The sequence below is a fragment of the Meles meles genome, chromosome 20 (assembly GCF_922984935.1).
Source record: "Meles meles chromosome 20, mMelMel3.1 paternal haplotype, whole genome shotgun sequence".
NCBI lineage: Eukaryota > Metazoa > Chordata > Mammalia > Carnivora > Mustelidae > Meles > Meles meles.
The window spans coordinates 2,340,663-2,362,020 of NC_060085.1; the positions used below are offsets into that span (position 1 = coordinate 2,340,663).

Consider the following 21,358-nt stretch of genomic DNA (forward strand, 5'->3'; position numbering starts at 1 on the left):
CTTTGCTCCTCCAGGAGGGATGGAGAGTGGCCAGCCCCAGCGGGCCGGATTCAAAGCCCTGCCCTGCCCGGCGGCCCCAAGACAGTAAGCTTTGACCCTGCATTTCCCGCCTCGGTCAGATGGGACCGGCGGGCGTGGGTGGCGATGTCCGGGTGCCCGCCCCCCACCCCGCTGCCCCGCCCCTCAGCAGCCGGAAATCACAGTGCCAACGACTCTCTCCCTCTTTAACCCACTTCCTGCCGTTACTGACCCACCTTGGGTGCCCGCCACCCGCCCCCCGCCCCCTCCCCGGTCCCACAGTGGCAGAACAAGGAGACACCCCCCCCAACAGCCACCTCGTGCCCGTGGATCACCACGCTCCCTTCTGCCGCCTGGCTGGGAGGTCACTTGCTGGCTGGCTGCCTTCTCCTTGCCGCTGGAGGGGAAAGGGCAGGGAGCCCCCTTTGCAGGTGGAGAGAAGCACAAATTGTCCCCCAGCTTGCAGAAGGGAACGTGGAGGCCACCAGCCCAGTCCTGCCAAGAGGGATGGCCACAGTCTTCATGTGGCTGGGCCCGTTTTACAGATGGGGAAACAGGCACGGAGCGAGCCTGCTACTTGGGCAGCCCGTCCAAACCCACACAGAGCTGGGGTTTGACCCTCCCAAGCCCTGACCGCCCTGGGCATGGGGTTGGAGTCAGGGAAGGAGGCCTTGGGGGGCTCTGTGGGGCCAGAAACCCCAATGGCAACCCCCACCCCACATTTCAGCCCCGAAGCAGATCGTTCTCTCTCCCCTGCGGCAAGCCCTGCCAGGCTTGTTAGCGAGTTCCTGTTGGACAGATGGGGAAACTGAGGCCAGGAACACAGAAGCTACTTGCTCAGGTTCCCACCACGGGGGGATCCCCAGTCTGGGCAGTAATGGGGGGACGTGTAGGCAGGATCCCCGGGCCCCGTGTCTTCTGCTGGCTCCCACCTGTGAGGTTCTGGCGCGCTTGGGCCTCCGTTCCTCCCTCTGAAGGTGCGCGCAGGCCTCGGGAGGCTGGGCCCGGCGCTGGCGTGTGCGGGCAGGCTCTGCCCTGCCAGGCGGTGCCCGGGCCCACACCCAGGTGCCCACACCCAGGTGCGAAGGAGCTGGGCGGAGGCCTCTCCCTGTCTCCCCCATGGAGGTCTGGGCTTGACTTGGGCGGCTCGCAGCTCGGCCTTGCAGCTGTCCCCGAACAGCCCGAGCTCTGTCCCACACAGCCACCAAATGCAAAAGCACCTCAGCCCAACTCCAAACTCCAGCATCTGCAGAATCCCAAGGAATTCAGGGCCCCCGCTCCAGGGGCTGCCGGGAGTCCCAACCCCCACCGGCGAGGGGCTACACCTGCCTGGGTCGCAGTCTCCTTATTTCTCCCCAAAGTGGCCTCACCAACCTGCTCCACCTTCAAGGGCGTGAAATGTGTCCCCAGGGGGAGGAAACAGGGGTATATCTCCTGCTCCACGGATTTGCAAACCCAGGAAGTGCGGGCAGGTGTCTCACTGCCGTCTGTCTTGCTGCTTGGCTCCCCCTCCCAGCTGTTCCGAGGGCCACGGAGTGGAACCCCGAAGCCCTGGGCACAGCAACGGCCATATGTCCCACCTTTGGGAAGGGATGCGGAGCGGCTCCGGGAGCCCGACTCGACAGAGACCCGGGTAGACGTGCAGCCTCTGGGTGTCCCATCATGGGGCCCCGCAGGGCCCGCGGCAAGTCGGAGGTGACCTGGGAACCCGTGTGTCGTAGGAGGCCGCAGAGCTCCAGAACGGATGCCTGCCTGTCTGGGCCCTAGCTCCCCATCTGCAAAACGGGGGCCGTGCGGTAGAGCCTGTAAAGGATATAGCTCCGGGTCTGGCGCCCGGCAGGCTTTTGACAATATTCACTATTGATATTCATGTTACGGTATGAGTAAGTGAGTCTGTCTACACGCTCGGTGCCACCCAAAGCATTCAACACCCACCAGAGCCCAGGCTGACTGATGAGAGCAGACGCTGGCCGTGGCCGCTGGGGACGGGCCCCTGGGGGTCAAACCGGCGGCGCTCTCCCAGGCAAGCAATAGGGGTTGGACCACAGGAGCGCCTGCCCCGCGCTCTTGTGCAACCCATGGCAGGGGTAGGGGCCAGGGGGGAGGACAGTGGTCACCAGGGAGGGGACCCAGCCCCAGGCAGGACCTGGCCTTGAGGTGGAAGGCTCCTAAACTGGCTTCAGGCTCAGTTTGCCCAACTGTAAACTAGGTTGTGCTGGAGGGTGTGAGACGAGCCCCTGGGCAGAAGAGGCGGCCCGGTGCCCAGCACGCACGTAGTAGGTGCGCGATAATCCTTGTCTGCACCTCGCAGAGCTCTCACGACAGGAAACCCCGGCTCCCTGGCAGCAGCCGGCGCGTGTGGAGTAAATAATCGGGCAGCGCCTTTCTTCATGCCATGCTTTCCTGTCTCCTAAAGGCTAGGCCGCTCCTGCACGCGCTCCCCTGCTCCAGCGCTCCCCTGCTCCGCCGGTCTGACCTCCCGCAGGGTCGCTGCGGGGCGGCCCCAGAGACCGTGGTTGGGGTAGGGGGTGCCCAGCAGCATCCCTAGCCCCCTCCTACTCCTGCCTGGAGCAACCCTGTTGTGACCAGGCCAGCGATGGCCCAGTCCTGGGGGGGTGCAGCACGGCCCCCTCGGAAACCACCGCTCTCTGGCCTCGTTAGCGCCCCGAGCAGCGGGGCAGGGCGGCTAGGGGCCGAGAGGGGCCGCACCGCACCCGGGGGAGGAGCCAGCCCGGCTGCAGCCTGGGGCGTCCCCGCCCTGCGCGCGACTCTGAGCGCACCTGGGGAGGGGTGGGCATCAGCACCCCGGCCATGCCTGGGTTCCAGGAACTGGCAGAAGGAGCCCAGGGCATGCCACAGTTGCAACATCGGAGGGCGGCACGCCGGCATGCCTGGGCAGGGCCACCGCCTCGGCCCGCGGGCACCGCCGGGAAAGAAAAGGCAACTCGGAAGCGGGCGGCAGGACAGAGGCTGGAAACCCAGGCACCGGCTGGCAGGGGGAGGCGGGGCCCGGGCGGAGCCTGCGCCCTGCTGCGTGGCCTATCTGGAGAAGCTGGGTACGTCCTGGCCAATGAGAAGGCCCCAGCGAGTCAGGCCACACCCCCGGGGGAACCCACTGGTGCGGTGAAAGCGTTGGGGGTGGGTCCCTTAGGTCCCCCAAATCCCGCATGTCGGTCCCTTACAACCGTCCTTCTGCTACGGCTTCCTAATACGGGGCCGCTGAGGGTTGGTTGGAGGGAGCGCTCGCAAACCTCATCTGTGATGCTTAAAAGTTCATTAAGTCACTGATACACCACAACAGAGGGAGAGCGGGTCCCGGCAGAGGGCACAGCACGTGCAAAGATCCTGGGGCAGCTCTGGGCGGGCCGTGTTGGAGGAACAGCCAGACGACCCCTGCGGCTGGAGCAGAGTGAGGGGGCGGCGGGCAGAGAGAGAGGGTGGAGGACAGGGAGGGGACGGGGCAGGCTCCCTGCAGGGCCTGTTGGCTGTGGGGAGGGCTTCAGACTGTAGATACGTTGTGCCATCTAGGCCCTGTGGGATTTGCGGCAAAGGCCTTTCCGTCTCAGGGCCATAATCTCCTCGTCCATCAGAAGGGGGAGTAATAATGCCTGCTTGGCGAGCTGACATGAGGAGAGGCTCAAGTGAGGGGGGCTGGCACATAGGAGCAGCCCAGCCTTCATCTGCTGCAGCCCTCGTCCTCGCCCACCTGGAGCAGTGCAGTCCCGTGGGGCGGGGTCCCTAGGCTCCCGCCCTGCCTCCCACAGCCCGTCCTCCCTGAAGCGGCCACCAGAGGGCGCGCCTGAGTCCTTGAGTCAGGTCCCGCCCTTCCCTGCCAACGCCCTCCAGGGCTCCCACCCTCCTGGGGGTAAAAGCCCAAGTCCTCCCCGCGGCGCCCAAGACCCGGCATGACCCACCTCCCTGTCCCTCTCACCACCTCACTCACTCTGTTCCAGCCACATGGGCCTCCTGGCTGTTCCTCCAACGTGCCAGACCCATTCGTGCCCCAGGACCTTTGCATGGACAGTTCGCTCTGAAACCCTCTCTGCCCAGACATCCACCTGCCTCCTCCTCCACCTCCCAACATCTCAGCTCCTTCAAAGTGCACCCCCAAGCCTGACCCCCACTTCCCCTCCCTCTCTCCCCCAGCAGGGTCTTTCCTGGGGCATACCACCCCTCAACTCTTCTCATTCCTCTCCAACTTGCACACCGTCTGTCTTCCACCATTGGACCGTCAACTCCGTGAGGGCAGAAATGTTGACTTTTTGGTCCCTGCTTCATCCTCAGGGCCCAGAGCGGCCCTTGGCACACAGCAAGCGTTCAACAAATGTTGAATGAATTCGTGAATGATGACTGTAACTGTCCTTGTTCCCCCCCCCCCCTTCACGCTCCAGTCAGTATCTGTGTCCCTTCCGGTCCTGCCCCACCCCCAGCCCCAGGGGAACTCCAGGGCTTCATTGGGAGGGAGAAGCAGGCATGGCACAGAAAACCAGGCAGGGGTCCCCCCCCACTCTGTGCCTCGACAGGCTGGACAGGACCCCCATGTGTTGGCAGGCTCCGGCCCCCTCGTATAGCACCACGGGGTTTCTGTTTGAATTAGAGGTGGGGGAGGAACCGAGGCGGCCTCCGGCTTGTGTTTGTGGGAAGGTTCTGCGGCCTGCGAGGCTTGGCTAAGCCGTTAGCTGGGCTTTGGTTGTGGCCAGTGTTAGAAGTCACCCGGCCTGGATCCGGGGGAACAGAGGACATGGGTCCGTGTGGGTATGTGTAGACAAGGGTGGGGTCTCGAAACCCCACCCTGCCCAGAAGTCCAGCTTGGACCAAGGGGGTCAGGTAGCTGAGGCCTGGGCCCGCTCTCTCCTCCACCACTTGGGCCCAGGGCCCATGGCCCGCCGCTCCAGCATCTCTCTGCCAACGAAGCCCCAGCGCGGAGCTTCTCAATGATGAACAGATGGTCTTAGGTCAGGGCGGAGGAGATGGGGGGGTGAGGAGCTGAGCCCTGGAGGGGGCCAGGGGGTCCCTGGAGCGGCCCTGCTGCCCTCCTGGAGGGAAACTGAGGCAGGGAGCACCTCCACGCCTCTGTGCCCAGGGTGGGGGATATACCATCGGCAGAGGGTCCCCTGGTTTGGCCACGTTGCACTTGGCAGAGGATGGCTTGGGGGAGGGTGGAGACCCGGGCCCTCTGCCAGGTCAGATTCCTCCCGGCAGCGGTTGCGGGCGGGGGGGTGGGGGGGGTGGGTTTTTTTTTTTTCCCCCAACAGAATCAAAAGGAGGCGAGAGAGCCTTTGGCAGGAAGAAGGGATTGGAACGAAGCCTAGGCTGGGCTCACCCTGAAAATCACACTCCTGGCCTTGCGCTCGGCGGCTGGGAGTGGGGGTGGTGGGAGGGGAGTTCGGAGGCTCTCATCATCCACGTGCATCCCTGCATTTTGCAGAAAAGGGGGCAGCCTCCTCAAAGGACAGTGGACATGACCTTCAAGACCCCCCCGCTGCCGCAGCCCCCTCTCCCCCCAGCTGCTGCAACCCCCTCCCCCCCCACCCCCCCCCACCCCCCGCTGCCGCAGCCCCCTCTCCCACTGGCTACTCAACAGACTCAGCTGCTTCCAAACCTTTGCTTGGACTCTTCCCTCTGCCCGAGCTGCCCTTCCCGTTCACCGCAGGGCACCCCTCCAAGCCCCCTGGGGTCTGGTCTTCCATCCCCCCGGACCTCCAGGGCTGAGGGGTGCTAGGTGCAAGCCTGAGGCCAAAAATCACCGATCAGTAATTCTAACCTTTTCTTCACGGAAACGTGACCATTTCGATTCTTAACAAGATTGTGGCCGGAGATTAGTCGTCTTGAGGGCTGGGTTTTTGGTGTCTCCCTCCCTGCAACGTCATAGCCCCCCGATAAGTGCCTCACCCTCATTTCGGCTCTGAGGATCTAGCTTGTGCTGGGCCCAGTCCAAAACGTAGATGAGTGTAGGGGCCGGCGACAGCCAGGCTGAAAATACGGAGATCTCAGGTCTGGCCCGCAGTCCTGGAGACAGACACCAGAGAGCAGAGAGCCTGGAGAAAGAGGCCCCAGGCAGTGGGGGGTCCCGGTGGAGACCCCTAAGTGGGTGATGGGCTCCCCACACGGAGAACTTTGACCCGGAGCGCACAGGGCCATCCCAGCCTCCCCGAGGGAACAGGACCCCAGCGGACCTGGTCACACCAGCGTCCCCACCGTGTGACCCTGGGCAAGTCATTTCCTTCTCCTGGCCTGAGAGATGCCTCTCGTACCAAACATACTAATCAGGGCTCCCCTGCCTGCACCAGGGCTGTTTGGGCACTAAATGGGTTAATAGCCGGAAATGGCTGCCTACACAATGAGAGCTCTTATTAGAGCCCCAGGGCTACCTGTGGGCCTCAATTTCCTCATCTATAAAATGGGGGTAATGATAGCTGCAGAAGCGAACCTCCAGGGTTCCGGCGGTTTGGCAGGGGGATGACGAGACTTTGTGGGAGGAACCTCAGAGGGCTGAGAAAGTTCTGGTGGGGACACTGGGTTCTGTTGCAAAGTGTGAACCCCCCTCCCCCCCATTATAGGAACACCTCCTCCAACAACATTGAAAAGGAGAGGTTATTTATTTTTTTTAAAGATTTTATTCATTTATTTGACAGACAGAGATCACGAGCAGGCAGAGAGAGAGGAGAAAGCAGGCTCCCCACGGAGCAGAGAGCCCGATGTGGGGCTCGATCCCAGGACCCTGGGATCATAACCTGAGCCGAAGGCAGAGGCTTTAACCCACTGAGCCACCCAGGCACCCCAAAAAGGAGAGTTTAGAAAAAAAAAATCGCTAACACCATTGTTGGGATTGTAATCTCTTTTCTCCTGGTCTGTTCCCCCCGCCACCTTTCCCTTCTCCTACCCTCTTACAGACTAACAGCCAGAAGGTAAGACTGTCTGGGGGGTAGGCAGATGGCCCTTGTGACCAGACTGCCCAGCTCTAACTCCCAGGCTTCCTACCTACTGGCTGTGTGACCTTGGGCAGGTCTCTGTGTCCCAGTTTCCTCATCTGTACAATGAGAATGATGACAGTTATATTTCACATGGGGCAGTAGCCATGAGTGAATGCCGGGACCAGCAAACTACATCCCAGGGGCCAGATGTTTTTGTGTGCGACACGGGCTAAGAATTATTTTTACGTTCTTAAATGGTTGGGAGAAAGCTATAGAATAAGGTTTTGTGACATGTGAAAATTATGTGAGATTTACGCTCTGGTGTTCATAAATAAAGTTTTATTGGTACACGGCCCAACGGTTGATAGGCCATCCTTGGTGGCTTTTGTCTTTCAAGCTGCAAGGGCCGAGCTGAGTTGGTGCGTCTGGTTGGCAAAGTCGGAAATATTTAGTCTCTGGCTCTTTACGGAAGTCTTCGACCCCTGAGTACCTTTAAACAGTGCGGGGCACAAAATGAGCTTAGTAAACTTGTACTCGCTATTGTTATGAAATACGTGATTTGTACAAAAATCGCATGCTACTTTTCCTCCTTTAAATGTCACATCACCAGCATTTTCCCCACACCACTGACAATTCTGGGAAGCCTGCCTGACTCCCCCGTCCTGCGGAATTTCCTTTACAGTCCCCCACGGCTGGGCACTCAGGCTATTCCCCGTTGCCGAGGCAGAGCTTGGTGGCGTACAGAGTCACACCTCCAGCTGGGTTTGGTCTCACGAATCAGACACTCCCCTAAAATTTGCTGCGTGTTGGGTCCATTCCAGGCACCTTGCAAATAGGAACCCTATTTAGTCCTTGTGCAGCTACTGTGATCCTCCGGCTTCACAGATGGGAACACGAAGGCTCAGATGGTTGCCATGACTGGCCCAGGGGCTCACGGGCAGGATTCAAACCCAGGCTGGGGGACTCCTGTCTGCACCTTGACTGCTGTCCTGGTTCCTTGAGGTAGAGAGCCAGAAGCCAAATCCTTGTATCAAAGGCAGACAGGATTAAAAGGTTCTGGCTGGTCCCTGGCACGCTGTCCTCCCACCATGCACGGTATGCATATGGAGGTCACTTAGGGCCAGTGTGAGGTTTGACGCTGGAAACCCAACACGGGCCTCCCAAGGGCGGGTCCCAGAACCCCAGCGCGGTCAGCAGAATGGGCCTTGCCCGCCGCGTAGGGAGTAACAGTCCCTCGTTGCAATCCAGGCACAGTGGCTGTGCCCCAGACAGGCCGCTGCTTCTCTCACCAGGACCCGGAGGGCGTGGCCAGCAGTGTTCTGCAAAACCAGCCCCTGCTCGGTCCCATCTGTCATCTCGCCTGCTACCTACCCCTCCATGGCCCCTTTCCCCTTCATTTGCCCCGTCTGAAAGGTCCCATCTGCTTCTCTGTTCAAGCTCAGCCGCCCCAGGTGGGGTGGCAAGCACCCCCATCCCTGCTGGTGGGCAGTACCACCGCTTTGGGAAACAGTTTGGCAAGTTCTTAGAAAGCCAGACGGGCGCCTACCACCACGGGATCCAGCGTCTCACCCGGGGTCTTTACCCAAGAGAAAGGAAAGCTAACCGCGGTGCGCGCACGTCCACACCAACGCCCCCAGCCCAGGACCGTTCCACTCCCAGACATGCACCGGGGGGAGTGAAAGGAGCACTCACAAGGCCTTGCACCCAGTGGGTCCAGCAGCTTCACGAAACTGTAACAGTGAGGAGACACGGCGGACGCCCGTGGGCAGGTGAGCCGGGTGAGCGAGCTGTGACCACTCCCCGCACAGCGGAACGCCAGCCCACGAGAGAAAGACGTGAGCGGTTGGGGTATGTGACAGATGGATGAACCTCCAAATAATGCTGCAGAGAGAGAGAAGCCAGGCGAATGGCCGCGCCCCTGGGCTTACTTATTGTCCGGGACGGCTTCTGTGTTCCTGGGGGCAGGGGTGAGTAGAAGGGAGCTTTGGGTAATCAGTAACACTCCGGGTCTCAGTTCCTACAACTGCAGAATGGGGCTAGGCTCGGCTCCTGTCCCACAGGCTGGGTGGATGGGGGGGGGCAGGGGTACCCGCTGCGTGGCGCCCCCAGGGCTCTGGCCCTGATCTGGCATAAAGTACGGCTTCGGGCTTCATCATTCAGTGATCTGGCTTTCATTTTTTCCCCACCCATAACAAAGCATCTTGGATATCCGTTCACGCTGGGGCTGAGATTGAGTAACCCACGGTTGCGGGGGAGGTGTGTGTGATTCCTTTAAATATGTTTAATCATTTAATTAACATAGTTAATAGACACACATACATACCATATGAAATGCATTATAGGACATATAAGAACACATAATAGTTTCGAATGCATTTACATTTCATGTAAGGTCAGTTGCTTACATACATATGTATTCTACATAACATATTAAACCACAGACATTTTATATAAATACACTACGTAAATAATACATAAGTTTTGTATACATATGTAATACATAGTGCGTGTCAATATATTATATACTCATATACACATGATTTGGCTTTTTCTTTTCTTTTCTTTTTAGAGTGGGAGGCAGGAAGAGGCAGAGGGAGAGGGAAAGAGAATCTTAAGCAGGCCCCACGCCCAGCACGGAGCCCGATGTGGGGCTCGATCTCATGACCCTGAGATCATGACCCGAGCCAGAAGCAAGGAGAGTCGGACGGTTAACGACTGGGCCACCCAGATGCCCCAGTGATTTGCTTTTAAAATGGGATTCTACAAGGCCCTGGGTCCCTCTGAGGCTTTCATTCATGCAACAAAGATTCATTGAGCACGTACTATGTACCAGGAACTGTTGTCAGGGTCAGGGACGCAGCTGGGAGCCGACTAGAAGGACACCCTCTACCCGCCCCCAACCCGGCCGCGTGATGACCGTCGTCTCTCGCACACTCCTCTGAGCTAATGGTTCAGCATGTTGTTTGGGCTTTAGATGCCTGCACGAGTTGAGCCCCGGTCTGACTCACAACTTACTCTCACCACTGTTCCATATATCCGTAGTTAAACTTGGCTCATAGAACAAATACTCACCAAGTCAGCACCACCTGGATATGGAGAATTTTAGCAAGAACCCCATCCTGCTGCGTGACTCCTCCCTCTGGAAGGGACCCCACTCCCCAGTCTGGAATTCATCCTTTCCCCCTGCTTAAAAATAAGTGTATCTTCAACTGTTATTCCCCCACCCAAAAAAAAATATCATTTCATTTCAGTACTCTAACTTCATAAGGGGGCTGTCATGCTCTGTGGAACACTGGGGCCTCCTTGCCCACTGGATGTCCTGTGGCTTCGTCCCTCCATACTGTTCGCCTGTGGCTGAGGACACAGCTGGGCCCCTGATTAATATTCCAGGAGGTGAATTTCCCACAATGCATCTCTCCATTCTCTCGGCGATGGGCATTCAGGTGGTTTCTGGGTCTTTGCCTTCCTACGGTGCAGTGATGACTGTTGTGGGGCCATACTTCCCGGAAGCAACAAGTGAAGGGTTCTTGGGGATATGTCTCTGGGAGAGGAAAGGCCATGGTACATGGCTTGTGGGTGGCCAGGGCTGTGATTCACATTGGTCTGTTTTCCAGAGCGAACAGAGTGTGGAAATGCTCTGTGTACCCACAACCTTGTTGACATTTGGTATTGCTGGTATTTTTATTTTTATTATTTTTATTTTTTAAAAGATTTTATTTATTTATTCGACAGAGAGAGACCACAAGTAGGCAGAGAGGCAGGCAGAGAGAGAGAGGGGGAAGCAGGCCCCCGCTGAGCAGAGAGCCTGATGCGGGGCTCGATCCCAGGACCCTGAGATCCTGACCTGAGCCAAAGGCAGAGGCTTGACCCACTGAGCCACCCAAGTGCCCTGTCAGACATTTTTAGTTTATGGCGATGATACAGGGGACCTGGGGCCTTGTTACGGCCTGGTCATGCATTCCCTTGATCCTTAAGGAGGTTGGACAGCATCATTCCCTTGCTGGCCACTCCTGCCTCCTTATTCATAGTATGCCTCTTCGTTCCTTCTGCACGCTTTTCTTTTCGAGTAGTTGTCCTGTTCTTAATGGAACTTCATTCTTTTTAAATAAAGGACCGTATCACATTTCATCAGAAGGCAACATCATGATTGGTAACGCACCTTCTCAACACGGGCAAAAATGGGTCCAGGGGACGGGGCGGGGGGGGGCGGTTGCATAAAATCTTACTCTAAGTAAAATCTTTAAAATCTTTAAAATCCTAAGTAAAGGGGCGCCTGAGTGGCTCAGTGGGTTAAAGCCTCTGCCTTCGGCTCAGGTCATGATCTCAGGTCCTGGGATCAAGCCCCGCATCGGGCTCTCTGCTCAGCGGGGAGCCTGCTTCCCCCTCGCTCTCTCTCTGCCTGCCTCTCTGCCTGCTTATGAGCGCGCTCTCTCTCTCTCTCTGTCAAATAAATAAATAAAATCTTTTAAAAAAAAATCCTAAGTAAAAAATCTTTACTCTCCTAAAATCTTACTCTCTGTACAAAACAGAGATATACAGAGAGTATAAAAACAAAAATGCAGTATAATCGTGGTATAAAATTCATGAGAGGTAACCAGGAAAGAAAAAGTCAAGAGGGAGTATCATGAATAAAAGGGCTGTGAAACACGGTTTTGGAGCAATTTGCACAGGCATAGGGCAAGGGACATCTCCAGGGGCATTCATATGTTAAGTTAGAGACAGACTCCCAGAAGCTGGACCGCAAGGCCTGAACTTGTCTTAGGCCTCTGCCGTGCATGCCAACCTGCTTTCCCAATTCACCTCCAAGCACTTTATGAAATTGCCTGTTTCACCGCATCCTCACCAGCACTAGCTTTTATCAATGTAAAAACTTTTACCTGCTTTGATGAGTGCCAGAGCATGGTATTTTCTTAAGGGTTGTTACCCTTTCTTCGGTCTCTGTAAGGTTGGATACTTTTCATACGTTTACTACTCAGTCTGTCTCCCAGGAATGTAATGGAGTCAAAGAACTCCGGGCCAACACATCTGGAGGAAAGGGGCCGGGGCGGGGGGGCGGGGTGCTTGTTCTGCAGAGGCAGAAACTCAGGAAACAGGAGTTGATGACTGGAGAGATTCTCAGCCTATTCAGATCACAAAAGAAGCTAAAATTATGAGGAGGTTAGTCAGGAAAGTGTCCTCCAGACCAGCTGGGTGAGCTTGGGCCCTTGTTTATACCTCTCTGGGCCTCAGCTTCCCCACTCGTGAAATGGGGATGGAATGTTAATAGCACCCATTTCATTGGGTTGCTGGGAAGCGCCACAGAACTGCTCCCTAAAGCACCGTTCCTGCAGCCCAGGGGTGGCCTCTGGGAAAAATGATGGGCGGGGGCTGCTTCTGTGCCTCCCGGCTGTCTTCTGGACCCCAGTTCCTGGGGTCTGGCAGCTATCAACCCATTCCCTCTCTCTTCCTCTCAGGTCTCTAAGAGGGAGGGGTGGAGGAGTCAAGCTGGGGATTAACAGAGGCAGCTTAGAGATGGTGGGGGGGGTGGAAAGAGGGAGAGGGTAAAAGAGACAGAGGGTGGGGGGATCCCACTTAATCCACTTAATCCTTCCCTCACCACAGCCACCCTACTTCCTCTGGCTTCAGATTTGTGAGAGGGAAGGCCACCTGCAGAACCTCCCCCTCCCAGCAGTAGGGAGCCCTGGAGAAGGAGCTGGGGTTAGGGTCCTCAGGCTTCCAACATGCTGGTTGACCTGGGGAAGGTGAGGCCCCCTCTCTGGGCCTCGGTTGTCCCTTCTGGAAAGCTGGGAGAGCAAGCAGACGTGATCAGTTCTGCCCAGACTTACTGAGCACCTACTAGGCAGGCCTGCTGTCTCATCTTATCTGTCCGAGATCTCCCAGCCCTGGGACGCCCAGCAGCGCACACAGAACCTCAGATCAACTTCCAGCAGCCCCCAGAGTCCTCCATGGCTCCAGAAGGGCGGTCCAGGGCCTGATTCTCCTCCTGAGATGCCACCGACCCCCAAGCTAACCCCTGGCGTCCTCCCCGGGGGAGCTAGGAACCACTTCTCCAAAGGGGTCCCTGAGTCCTGGAGCCCCAGTGCGGGGAACCGGGGTCGCAGGCTGAGAGAAACACAGACAGTAGGACGGTAACAGATCCTCCTCCACCCACCCGGCTCGGGCAAGACCCCTCCCGTCGTCCCCCAGCTGCGCCAGACGCAGAGCCGGGAAGGGCGGGGGGAGGGGGCGGCGCTTGCTCTGCGGCTGCCGGAGGAGGGGGACTGCGGGAGAGCGCTCAGGGGCGGGGTGGGGGGGGGGGCGCTGCGGCACCGCGTCCCATCTCACCTTGGCCCGCGCGGCAGGGGCGGGGGGTTGAACCTCTTCGGCCCCGCCCCTCCCCCCGCTGCAGAGGCACCTCCATTAATCCTGACCCGGGGAGGGGGCGCCCGCCCACCCCCCCCCCTGTGAAGCCACAGCGCGCTCTCCCCGCCCCCCGCCCCGCTGGAGCCCCTGCGGGACCCCCAGGGGACCCCGCCCCCCAGGTCTGTCGCCCTCGGTGTCCGAGTCTCTGTCTGTGTCCCCATCTGTCCCGTCTCCCCGCTATGCGTGTTTGTTGTGACTGCGTGACTGCGGGACACCTGCACTCACGGGCCGGGTAGCTGGTGCGATCGCCTAGGGGAGGGGTCCTGGGGGTCCGCGTGCAGGTCGGTCCGAGGTCTGGAGTGTCTTTCTAGGATTGGCCATCTGCGTGAGTGTCCAGGTGACACCCCCCAGGCTGTGAGTCTGTGAGTCCCCGAGTGTCTGCCTGGGTGACACCCGCAGGCTGTGTGGGTCTGTGTTCGTGGCATCCTGCAGGAGGTGTGCGTCCCTCGGCTGTGAGCGTGGGTCCCGTGTCTGGATGAGCCCGCAGGCTGTGTGTGTCTGTAACACGCTGCAAGCGCGACTGTGTGGGTCTGCGCGCGTCGGTGTGCGTTGTGTGTCCGCGTCGGAGTCGAGGAGGCCCGGGCCGCGAGTGTCCCTGAGCCCTCTGCGCGCGCGTGTGTGTGTGTGTGTGTGTGTGTGTGTGTGTGAGCGCGCGCGCGCCGCGGCGAAGGTGGATCCGCTTCCTCCGCAGCCAGCCCGACCTGGGCCCCACGACCCGCCGCGGCCGCCGCTTGCTCGGCCTCCCCTCGCGCGGGCCGGGCCGGGGATGGAGCCGCAGCGGGAGCCGCCGCAGCCGGGGCCCGGGCGCGGAGCGGCCTGAGGCGCGGGCGGCGCGCGGGGCCGGGGGGGAGGGCGGGCCGAGGGGAGGGTCCTGCGGGCCGGGGGGGCGGGCGCGGCGCGCCCCCTCCCTCGCGCGCTCGCTCCCTCCCCCGCGCGCCCTCCCTCGCCGCCTCCTCCCGCCGCCTCCGGCCCCCCCTCGCCGGGGACCGAGCGCGCTCGCTCCGGCGCCGGCCTCGCCTCCTCGCAGCAGCGCCATGGTACGTCGCCGCCCCCACTTTCGTTTTCGCCCGGGGAGTTTTTGGGGTGGTGCGTGGGCTCCCGGCGAAAGTTGCAAGGTCTGGGGGGGCGGGGGGCGAGGGCCGCCCAGGGGAGGGGCCCGAGGCGGGGAGCCCCCCCAACAGAGCCCGCGGCTGCGGGACCCCCGCCCGCCGGTCTCCCCCCCACACCCCGCCCGCGGCTGGGGGCGGAGCTGGCGCGCGGGGCTCAGCGGGGGACCCCAAGTGGGGGGCGCCTGGCGGGCGCAGCGGAGTTGGCGGGGAGGGCGGGGCTCCCGGGAGAGGGTCCCCCCCAGACCCGGCTCCCGCCTCCTCCCTGGCTCCGGCCAGAGGCGGGAGGGCGCGGCCCGGAGCGCAAGACCCCCGAGAGCGCAGCCCGCGGGGGAGCGTGGGTCGAGGAGGGGGCGCCCGCCCGGGCCGTGCGGGGCGGGGGTCGCGGCGGCCCCCGCAGGGTGCCCCGGCCCGGGCGAGCGCGGCGCGCCAGCTAGCGGAAAATGGCCGCTGCGGAGAGGGGCGGAGAGCGCGCAGCGGCCGCCGCCGGGCGCCTTGAACTTGGAGCCGGGCGGGCGGCTGCGCTCGGCGCCGCGCGGGGGCAGCCACCCAGCCTGCCTTTGCGATGCCTGAGCCCCGCCCCCCGGCTGACCCTGGGCCCCTCCGCAGCGCGCGCGGGGTCCCAGCCGGGAGGGGTCACCAGGTCTCGGCCCGGCGCGCCCCAGGCCCGCTGGCGTCGGTGGCTGCACTTGAGGGTTCCGGTGGCCAGTCCGCGGGCGTCGGTGGCATCCGGCACTCGAGGGTTGCGTTTGGGGGCTTCTGTGCTTCCACACGGGTCCGCACGGGATGCCGGGGATGCGCCCGCATGTCTGTACGGCTGGGTGGTCCCGTCGCCGGCCGTGGGTCGCGGGTCTCGGCGCGTCGAGTCCTCTCCTTTATGTGTCTGTGTGCGCATCCACGTGGCTGTGTGTGTTGTGTTGCGTATGTGTTAGAGCATTGTGCGGCCAAGGGACAGTGTGTGTGTCTGGGTAACCGTGCGTCTCTGTGGGAAGGTGTTGTGAAGCTGTACGGCGGGGTTGTGTGTCCCCGAGGGCCGTGATGTCCCTGGATGACCCGTGGGGTGTCCCCATGTGAATGTGTGGCGGCCTGGGGGTTGCTGGTGAGTGGAGAACTGTGTCGTATGCCTGCGTGCCGGGGGACAGTTGGGTGACGCTGTGTGCGTGTGATCAGCACCGAGTGACTATTCCTGGGGATGGGTCTCACTCTTCCTCGCCCTCCCCACCAGGTTCCTTTTTTCCTGTAACCCGGGTTGCTGAGTGAGGAATGGGTGTTTCCTCTACCATGCCAAAACTCTGGCCCCTCATCTCACCACGCCTCATCACCCCACACCGTCCCCTCCACTTCCCTCCGACTCGGAGGTACCCCATCCGCGGGGCCCCAGGTGGTCCTGGCTTGAAGATCGGGCGCGAGGTGGCGCCGGGACACGGTCGCACGGTGGCGGCGCCTTCTCCCGCCAGGGGCTGCGCGTGCGCGGGGACCTGCCCCAGAGGGAGGCGGGGCGGTGGGGGGGGGTCCCCCGACTCCGCGGCCGAGGAGGTCCCGAGGGATGGCTGGTTACAGAAGCGCGCCGGCCAGCTCCGGCCCAGGAGGGTGGCTGTGGAAACCCCCTCACCCCCTATGCTGGGAGCGCCCCCCCCCCAGGCCCTGCCTCCCTGCACTTGCCCCCTACAAGGCCAGACGGGGCGGGTACAAAGTGTTGTTTTCTCCCCTGCAGGGGAATCCCCGCCGCACCCCCACCCCCATACCAGGACACTTTATATAATTTTCTAAATATAAAAGCACCAAGGCCAGGCCGGAGTCTCTGCTTTTTGCTTTGAACCTGCATCCCATTGTGGGAGGGGGGGCGGTTTGGGAAAGGGAAAAGGGAGTCCTACATGGACAGGGGGATGCTTTGGTCCCCATCCCTCAGGGCCGCATTGTCTGCTAAACTTCCCGCCCCCTTGCCAGTCCTCATCCTCCCCTGCACTGCACCGCCCCCCACCCCAGCCCTGCCCCACTCCTGCGCAGTGGGACACCTGGGCTGCCCCCGACTGCAGCAAGCCCCTCCCCTTGCCGCCCAGCGCGGTGGCACACACGGGGAGCAGGAACGTTCACAAGCACACACCCACGACACAGGTGTATGTAACTCCGCGTGCACACAGAGGTCCACACACAACCACACGCGCCCCCCCCCCCCCCCCCCCCCCCCCGCAGACATGGCTGTGGCCAGGCACCTGCACTTGGGAGGCTGGAGAGACAAGCCACCCTGCCACCCCCAGCCAGACCTGGAGACCTCTGAACCGGCTGGGGGTGGGGGGGAGTTGTTTGGGGGGGGGGAAGGGATGTGGTTATTTCACCAGTACGTGCCCCCTCTGCCCTTGCACCTGCATAGGGATACTGGGAGGGGTTCTGCTTGTGGGCGTGTGTGATCGTGAGCGTGTATGGTTGTGTTTGGGTTGAGTGTGTGATTGTGAAGGAGTGTGTTGTGTCCATGTCTGTGTGTATGCGTGTGCTTCGTGTGAGTCTGTGAGTCCGTGAGTCCCCCGGTGCCCTCTGTTGTGATGCCCGAGGCCAGGTGTGCGGAAGTCCATGTTTGTGGGTGGGCCTGTGCTCAGGGGAATCCCTGTGTGTTTGTATCGCTACGTGACATGGGTGTCCGTGTGGCGCGGTGTGTATGCCTGCATGTCTGTGCGTCTCTTCAGGGCACTTGGTATGTGCTGTGTGCGTCTCTGCCAACCTTGGGTCCCATTCTCCCTTTGCTTACCAAGACCAAAGACCTTCACGTCCCCTTCTAGAACCTCAGTGTCTCCTCCGTAGAATGGGAACACACAGGGGCCCAGGAGGGGTGATGCTGTCCCAAGCATAATTCCCAAGGCCTGGCATGGTGCTGTGCCCTCTGGGCCCCGGGGGGGGGGGGGGTGTTGCCCTGCCTCAGCTGCTCCGTGAAAGCCACGCACTTTTTTAAAAGTTTATTTATTTATTTAGTTTTAAAGATTTTATTTATTTATTTGGCAGAGAGAGATCACAAGTAGGCAGAGAGGCAGGCAGAGAGAGAGAGAGAGAGGGAAGCAGGCTCCCTGCGGAGCAGAGAGCCCGACGCGGGACTCGATCCCAGGACCCTGAGATCATGACCCGAGCCGAAGGCAGCGGCTTAACCCACTGAGCCACCCAGGCGCCCTAAAAGTTTATTTTTAATGACACAGACCATTCGTGAACATCTGTATATACCAAACTAGCACCAGTGGAAGCCAACCCACCTCCTCACCCCTACCCGTGTGGGATCCCAGGGAGACACTGGGCCGTGTCTGGGGACGTCGCTGGTGGTCAGGACTGGGCATGCTCCAGCCAGGGATGGTGCTCAGCACCCCTCCCCCACAGTGTCCAGGATCCCTGGGCAGAGAATGGTCCAGAGCACCCTTGGGGCAGAAGCCCTGGTCTCCAGCTTGTTTCCCCCTGTGGCATCTGCAGATGGGAACCTCTTATTCTTTTACGGAGCTGCGTAATAGTCCGGCCTGTTCCCGCACTGGCGTTACTGACCTGGCCTCCCCGCAGAGGGACGCCCTGGCTAGTTCCCAGACTGTCACCGTTAGTGGTAGAGAGTGGTAGTTGACACACTTGTGCGTCTGGGTCACGGACAGTTAGAGAAAAGGCAGAATGAATGATTAAGGAGAGTGCGTTTTTAATTTTTTAACCAGTGAGCTCAATTGTGCTCCCAAGTACCGCTGCTAAATCACGTGGCCCACTCCCCTTCCGGACCCTCGCACAAACAAGGTCCCCTTCCACCAGTTGCTTTGTTAAGGTAACTGCCCGGTGCAAAGCCCTGTTCTGACTTCAGCCCCGTCTCCTCCAGGTCACCCATAATAACCCAAGGGGTGGGAACTCCCTTCGCCCTTTTTCACCGAGGGGAAACTGAGGCACAAAGGAGTGTAGCCGCTGGAGGAGACGTAGACCAGGCTGCAAGCCTGCGCTAGAGTTGGCTGGCAGCTGTGGACCTACTGTGTGCACCGCGGGGCCCCTCCCACCCGAACTAGAATATGCAGGTTTGTAACAGTCCACTGGCGTTCAGGAATTTGCAGAAGGTTCTCCTCTCCACATTGTGTCCACAGCGTTCACACGAGTAACCTCAGGATTCCTAACTCCAGCCCTCCTCCATGCGTCCCAGCACTGTCGCCATTTTACAGATTCAGAGACTGAGGCTCGGAGACAGACGGGCAGTCTGTGCTCTCCAGACCTCACCTTGGAAAGGCGCTCAGGTGGCAGGCTTGGGGGGGGGGGGGATGAGGGGGCCGAGCTGGGAGAACCGTCTGCAGTCAAGTGTAACTTGTAAATGTCTGTGAATTTGGAATCTTGTGCTCTCTGTGTTCCTAGCCACTTTCCCATCCAAGTACTAACCAGGCCCGACCCTGCTTAGCTTCCGAGATCAGACGAGATCGGGCGCGTTCAGGGTGGTATAGCCGTAGACTCCTAGCCACTTTCCAATAATAAAATCCTGTTGTATGTTATGTTGGCATTTGGAGTCCTAGACACCTGCCTTCCCCATTCATCCCCGGGTTTCAAATGCACCCCCCCACACCCGCCCGCCTGACGGCAGCCAGGGGTTTTCAAACCTTTGTGAAGGGCTCACGATATGCTAAGCACTGTTTGTTTGAATTCAAACAGTTTGTTTGAATAATAATGCAATGGGGAGTCGGAGTGGCCCAGGATATATGCCTTCCCGCTTCTGTAGGAACCCTGCTCCCTCCTAGTCTAGCCCTGGGACCCTGATCCTGTTTCCTCCCGGTAACACGGGAGAATAACGGGATTCCTGGCCCCTCCCATTACCCTGGGCACGGGGCAGCTGCCCCACGTTGGCAAGAGGGTATCATTTGGCATCAGGACACTGGGAGAGACCAGTGAAAATCACCAGGCTTTCTAAGAATGTCTTGCTGCGCATTTGACAGAAGGTCAAGGCTCTGCTAAGTGTCATACCCTTATGCCCATGGACCCCATGGGCGGGCACTGTTGGTGCACCTTACAGGGGACAGCCAGGGGGCAGTCTGTGGGGTGGGAATGGGAGCTTTGGCAGTCAAGGCTGGGAGGATTCAGGGGGTGAATGGGGAAGGCTTGAGGTCGTGGTCATCAGGAATCCTGGGGGCTTAGACTGGAGGAGGTCAGGTCTGTGCCCAGTTACTCTAGAGGGAGAACAATGGAGCTTTAGGAAGGTGGGTTCTGGGGCTCCAAGCCACTCCTGGTGCCTCAGTTTGCAGATCCGTGAAATGGGCACGCTCCTAGTCTCCATAGGAATTACTGGATGCCCAGGGAAGAGGCTGTGACCAGCCTGAGGTTCTGGACCTACCCTCCTGGGGTGTTGGGGAGACTCATGGGGGATGCCAGAACACCCCCCACCACACACACCCAGTTCCGCTCTGGTGCTCACTGAAGAAGCGAGAGCACATTCCCGGAGGCTCTTGGGTTAGTTGGGACCTTTGGGGCCGGTGGGGTGGGGGAGGAGTGCACTTGGAGCCAAGCTCCGTGCTCAGGGAACTGCAGCCCATGTCCGGCTCTAAGGGGAGCAGAGGGAGAGGATGCTGTGGGGCACCCCCTCTCCTGCCCTGCACCCCGGGTCGTACATCTTTAAGGGGAAAGACGCGCGCTGGCGCTGGGCCTCTGCACACGTCACTTCTTCATTCTTTCCCTCCCCCCCCCCCAACTTGGCTCTTTTCTCCAACTTCCCGGCCAGCGCGGGGAGGGTTGGGGGGGCTTTAAAAATCCACCTCCGGCCCCAAAGTGTCCAGCACCAGCCCAGCACCCCCTCCCCACTTGACTCGGGTGGGCGGTCCTGGGGGACCCGCGGCTACCGGGCTCTGCGCCGCCGGTTGGTCCCCGTCCGGTGCCCGGGACCGGGGCGGTTCGTAATTCGTAATAATAGCTATGATGGGGGTTCATGGGGCATGGGGGGGGGAGCGGCTTTCCTTCCCCGCTCGCGCTCTTTTTTCCCTCGTTTCTTTGAAAGTTGGATGTTGAGAAGTGGGAGTCTCGGCTGGGAGGGGAGGGAAATTGGGGGGAGGAGGGAGGAGGCTGCCAGAGGGAGGAGAGACAGAGACACGGAGAGACAGAGACGGAGGAGGAGAGAGGGAGGGGGGACAGGAAAGGAAGAGAGAGGGAGAGAGAGCGAGCGCGGGAGGGAGGGAGGAGGGAGACCGAGGGAGGAGGCGGCGAGGAGCGCGCCGGCCGCGGCCGCGGGGGGGGGGGGGGTTTGGAAAAATGACTCAGTAAGTTCAGCGCGCCCGCTCCGGCCGGCCCTGCGCCTCCCGCCGCGCCCGGGATGTATTCGTCCCCGCTCTGCCTGACCCAGGTACGCCCCTCGCCCGGCCCGCGCCCCCCGCGCCCCCCGCCGCCCGGCCCCGGAGTCGCGAAGCCGGAGGAGGCGGGACGGGAAAGGCGCGCGTCCCTCCCGCCGCCCCGCCAGGGGTGCCCCCGCCGCGGGGCCGGGGGCCGGTGGGGGATGGGCTGGGCCGGGGTCCCCTGCCCCGACCCACCCTCGGGACACCCGCCCCGCCCCGGGCGCCCCGGCCTCTTCCCCACGCGGACGCGGGACTCGGGGAGCTGGCTGGCGGGACGCTAGCCCCCACCCCACCCGGGAAGGTCTGGGGGCGCTCCCCCCCACCCCAGGGCCGAAGCCGGGCCTCTGCGTGACCCCCCCGCCCGGACCGGGCCTGCCCCGAGGAGGAATCGAGGGGTCCTGACCGGCCCCTCGGCCCTGTTGAGGGGAGGATCCGTCGGATGTGCTCCCCAGACAGCGCCCCCCGCCCCCCGGCAATGTGCCCGGCCACCGCAGCCCCGGGACGCCTTTCCCCCCATTACTGGCCCACGTGTGCTGGGGGGAGGGGGCGCGCGGAGTTGAAGGCGCCAGCAGCGGGGGTGGGGCGCGCTGACATCCCGGCTCGGCCTCCCGCGCCC

The 21,358-nt window shown here is 60.9% G+C and overlaps 1 protein-coding gene across 5 annotated transcripts in view; it reads left to right on the forward strand.

The window, feature by feature from the left end:
- Window positions 1–14,170: 14,170 nt before the first annotated feature.
- Window positions 14,171–21,358, forward strand: part of NFIC (nuclear factor I C) — a 67,129-nt gene continuing 59,941 nt past the window's right edge. For 4 of the 5 annotated variants that reach the window (XM_045989646.1, XM_045989651.1, XM_045989649.1 and 1 more), the window contains exon 1: window positions 20,599–20,753. In XM_045989646.1, coding sequence (XP_045845602.1) covers window positions 20,724–20,753 — 30 coding nt within the window. In that variant the 5' untranslated portion in view covers window positions 20,599–20,723. Of the gene's footprint in view, window positions 14,372–20,598; window positions 20,754–21,358 lie in introns of those variants that run through there. The other variant, XM_045989647.1, reaches the window with a different exon arrangement.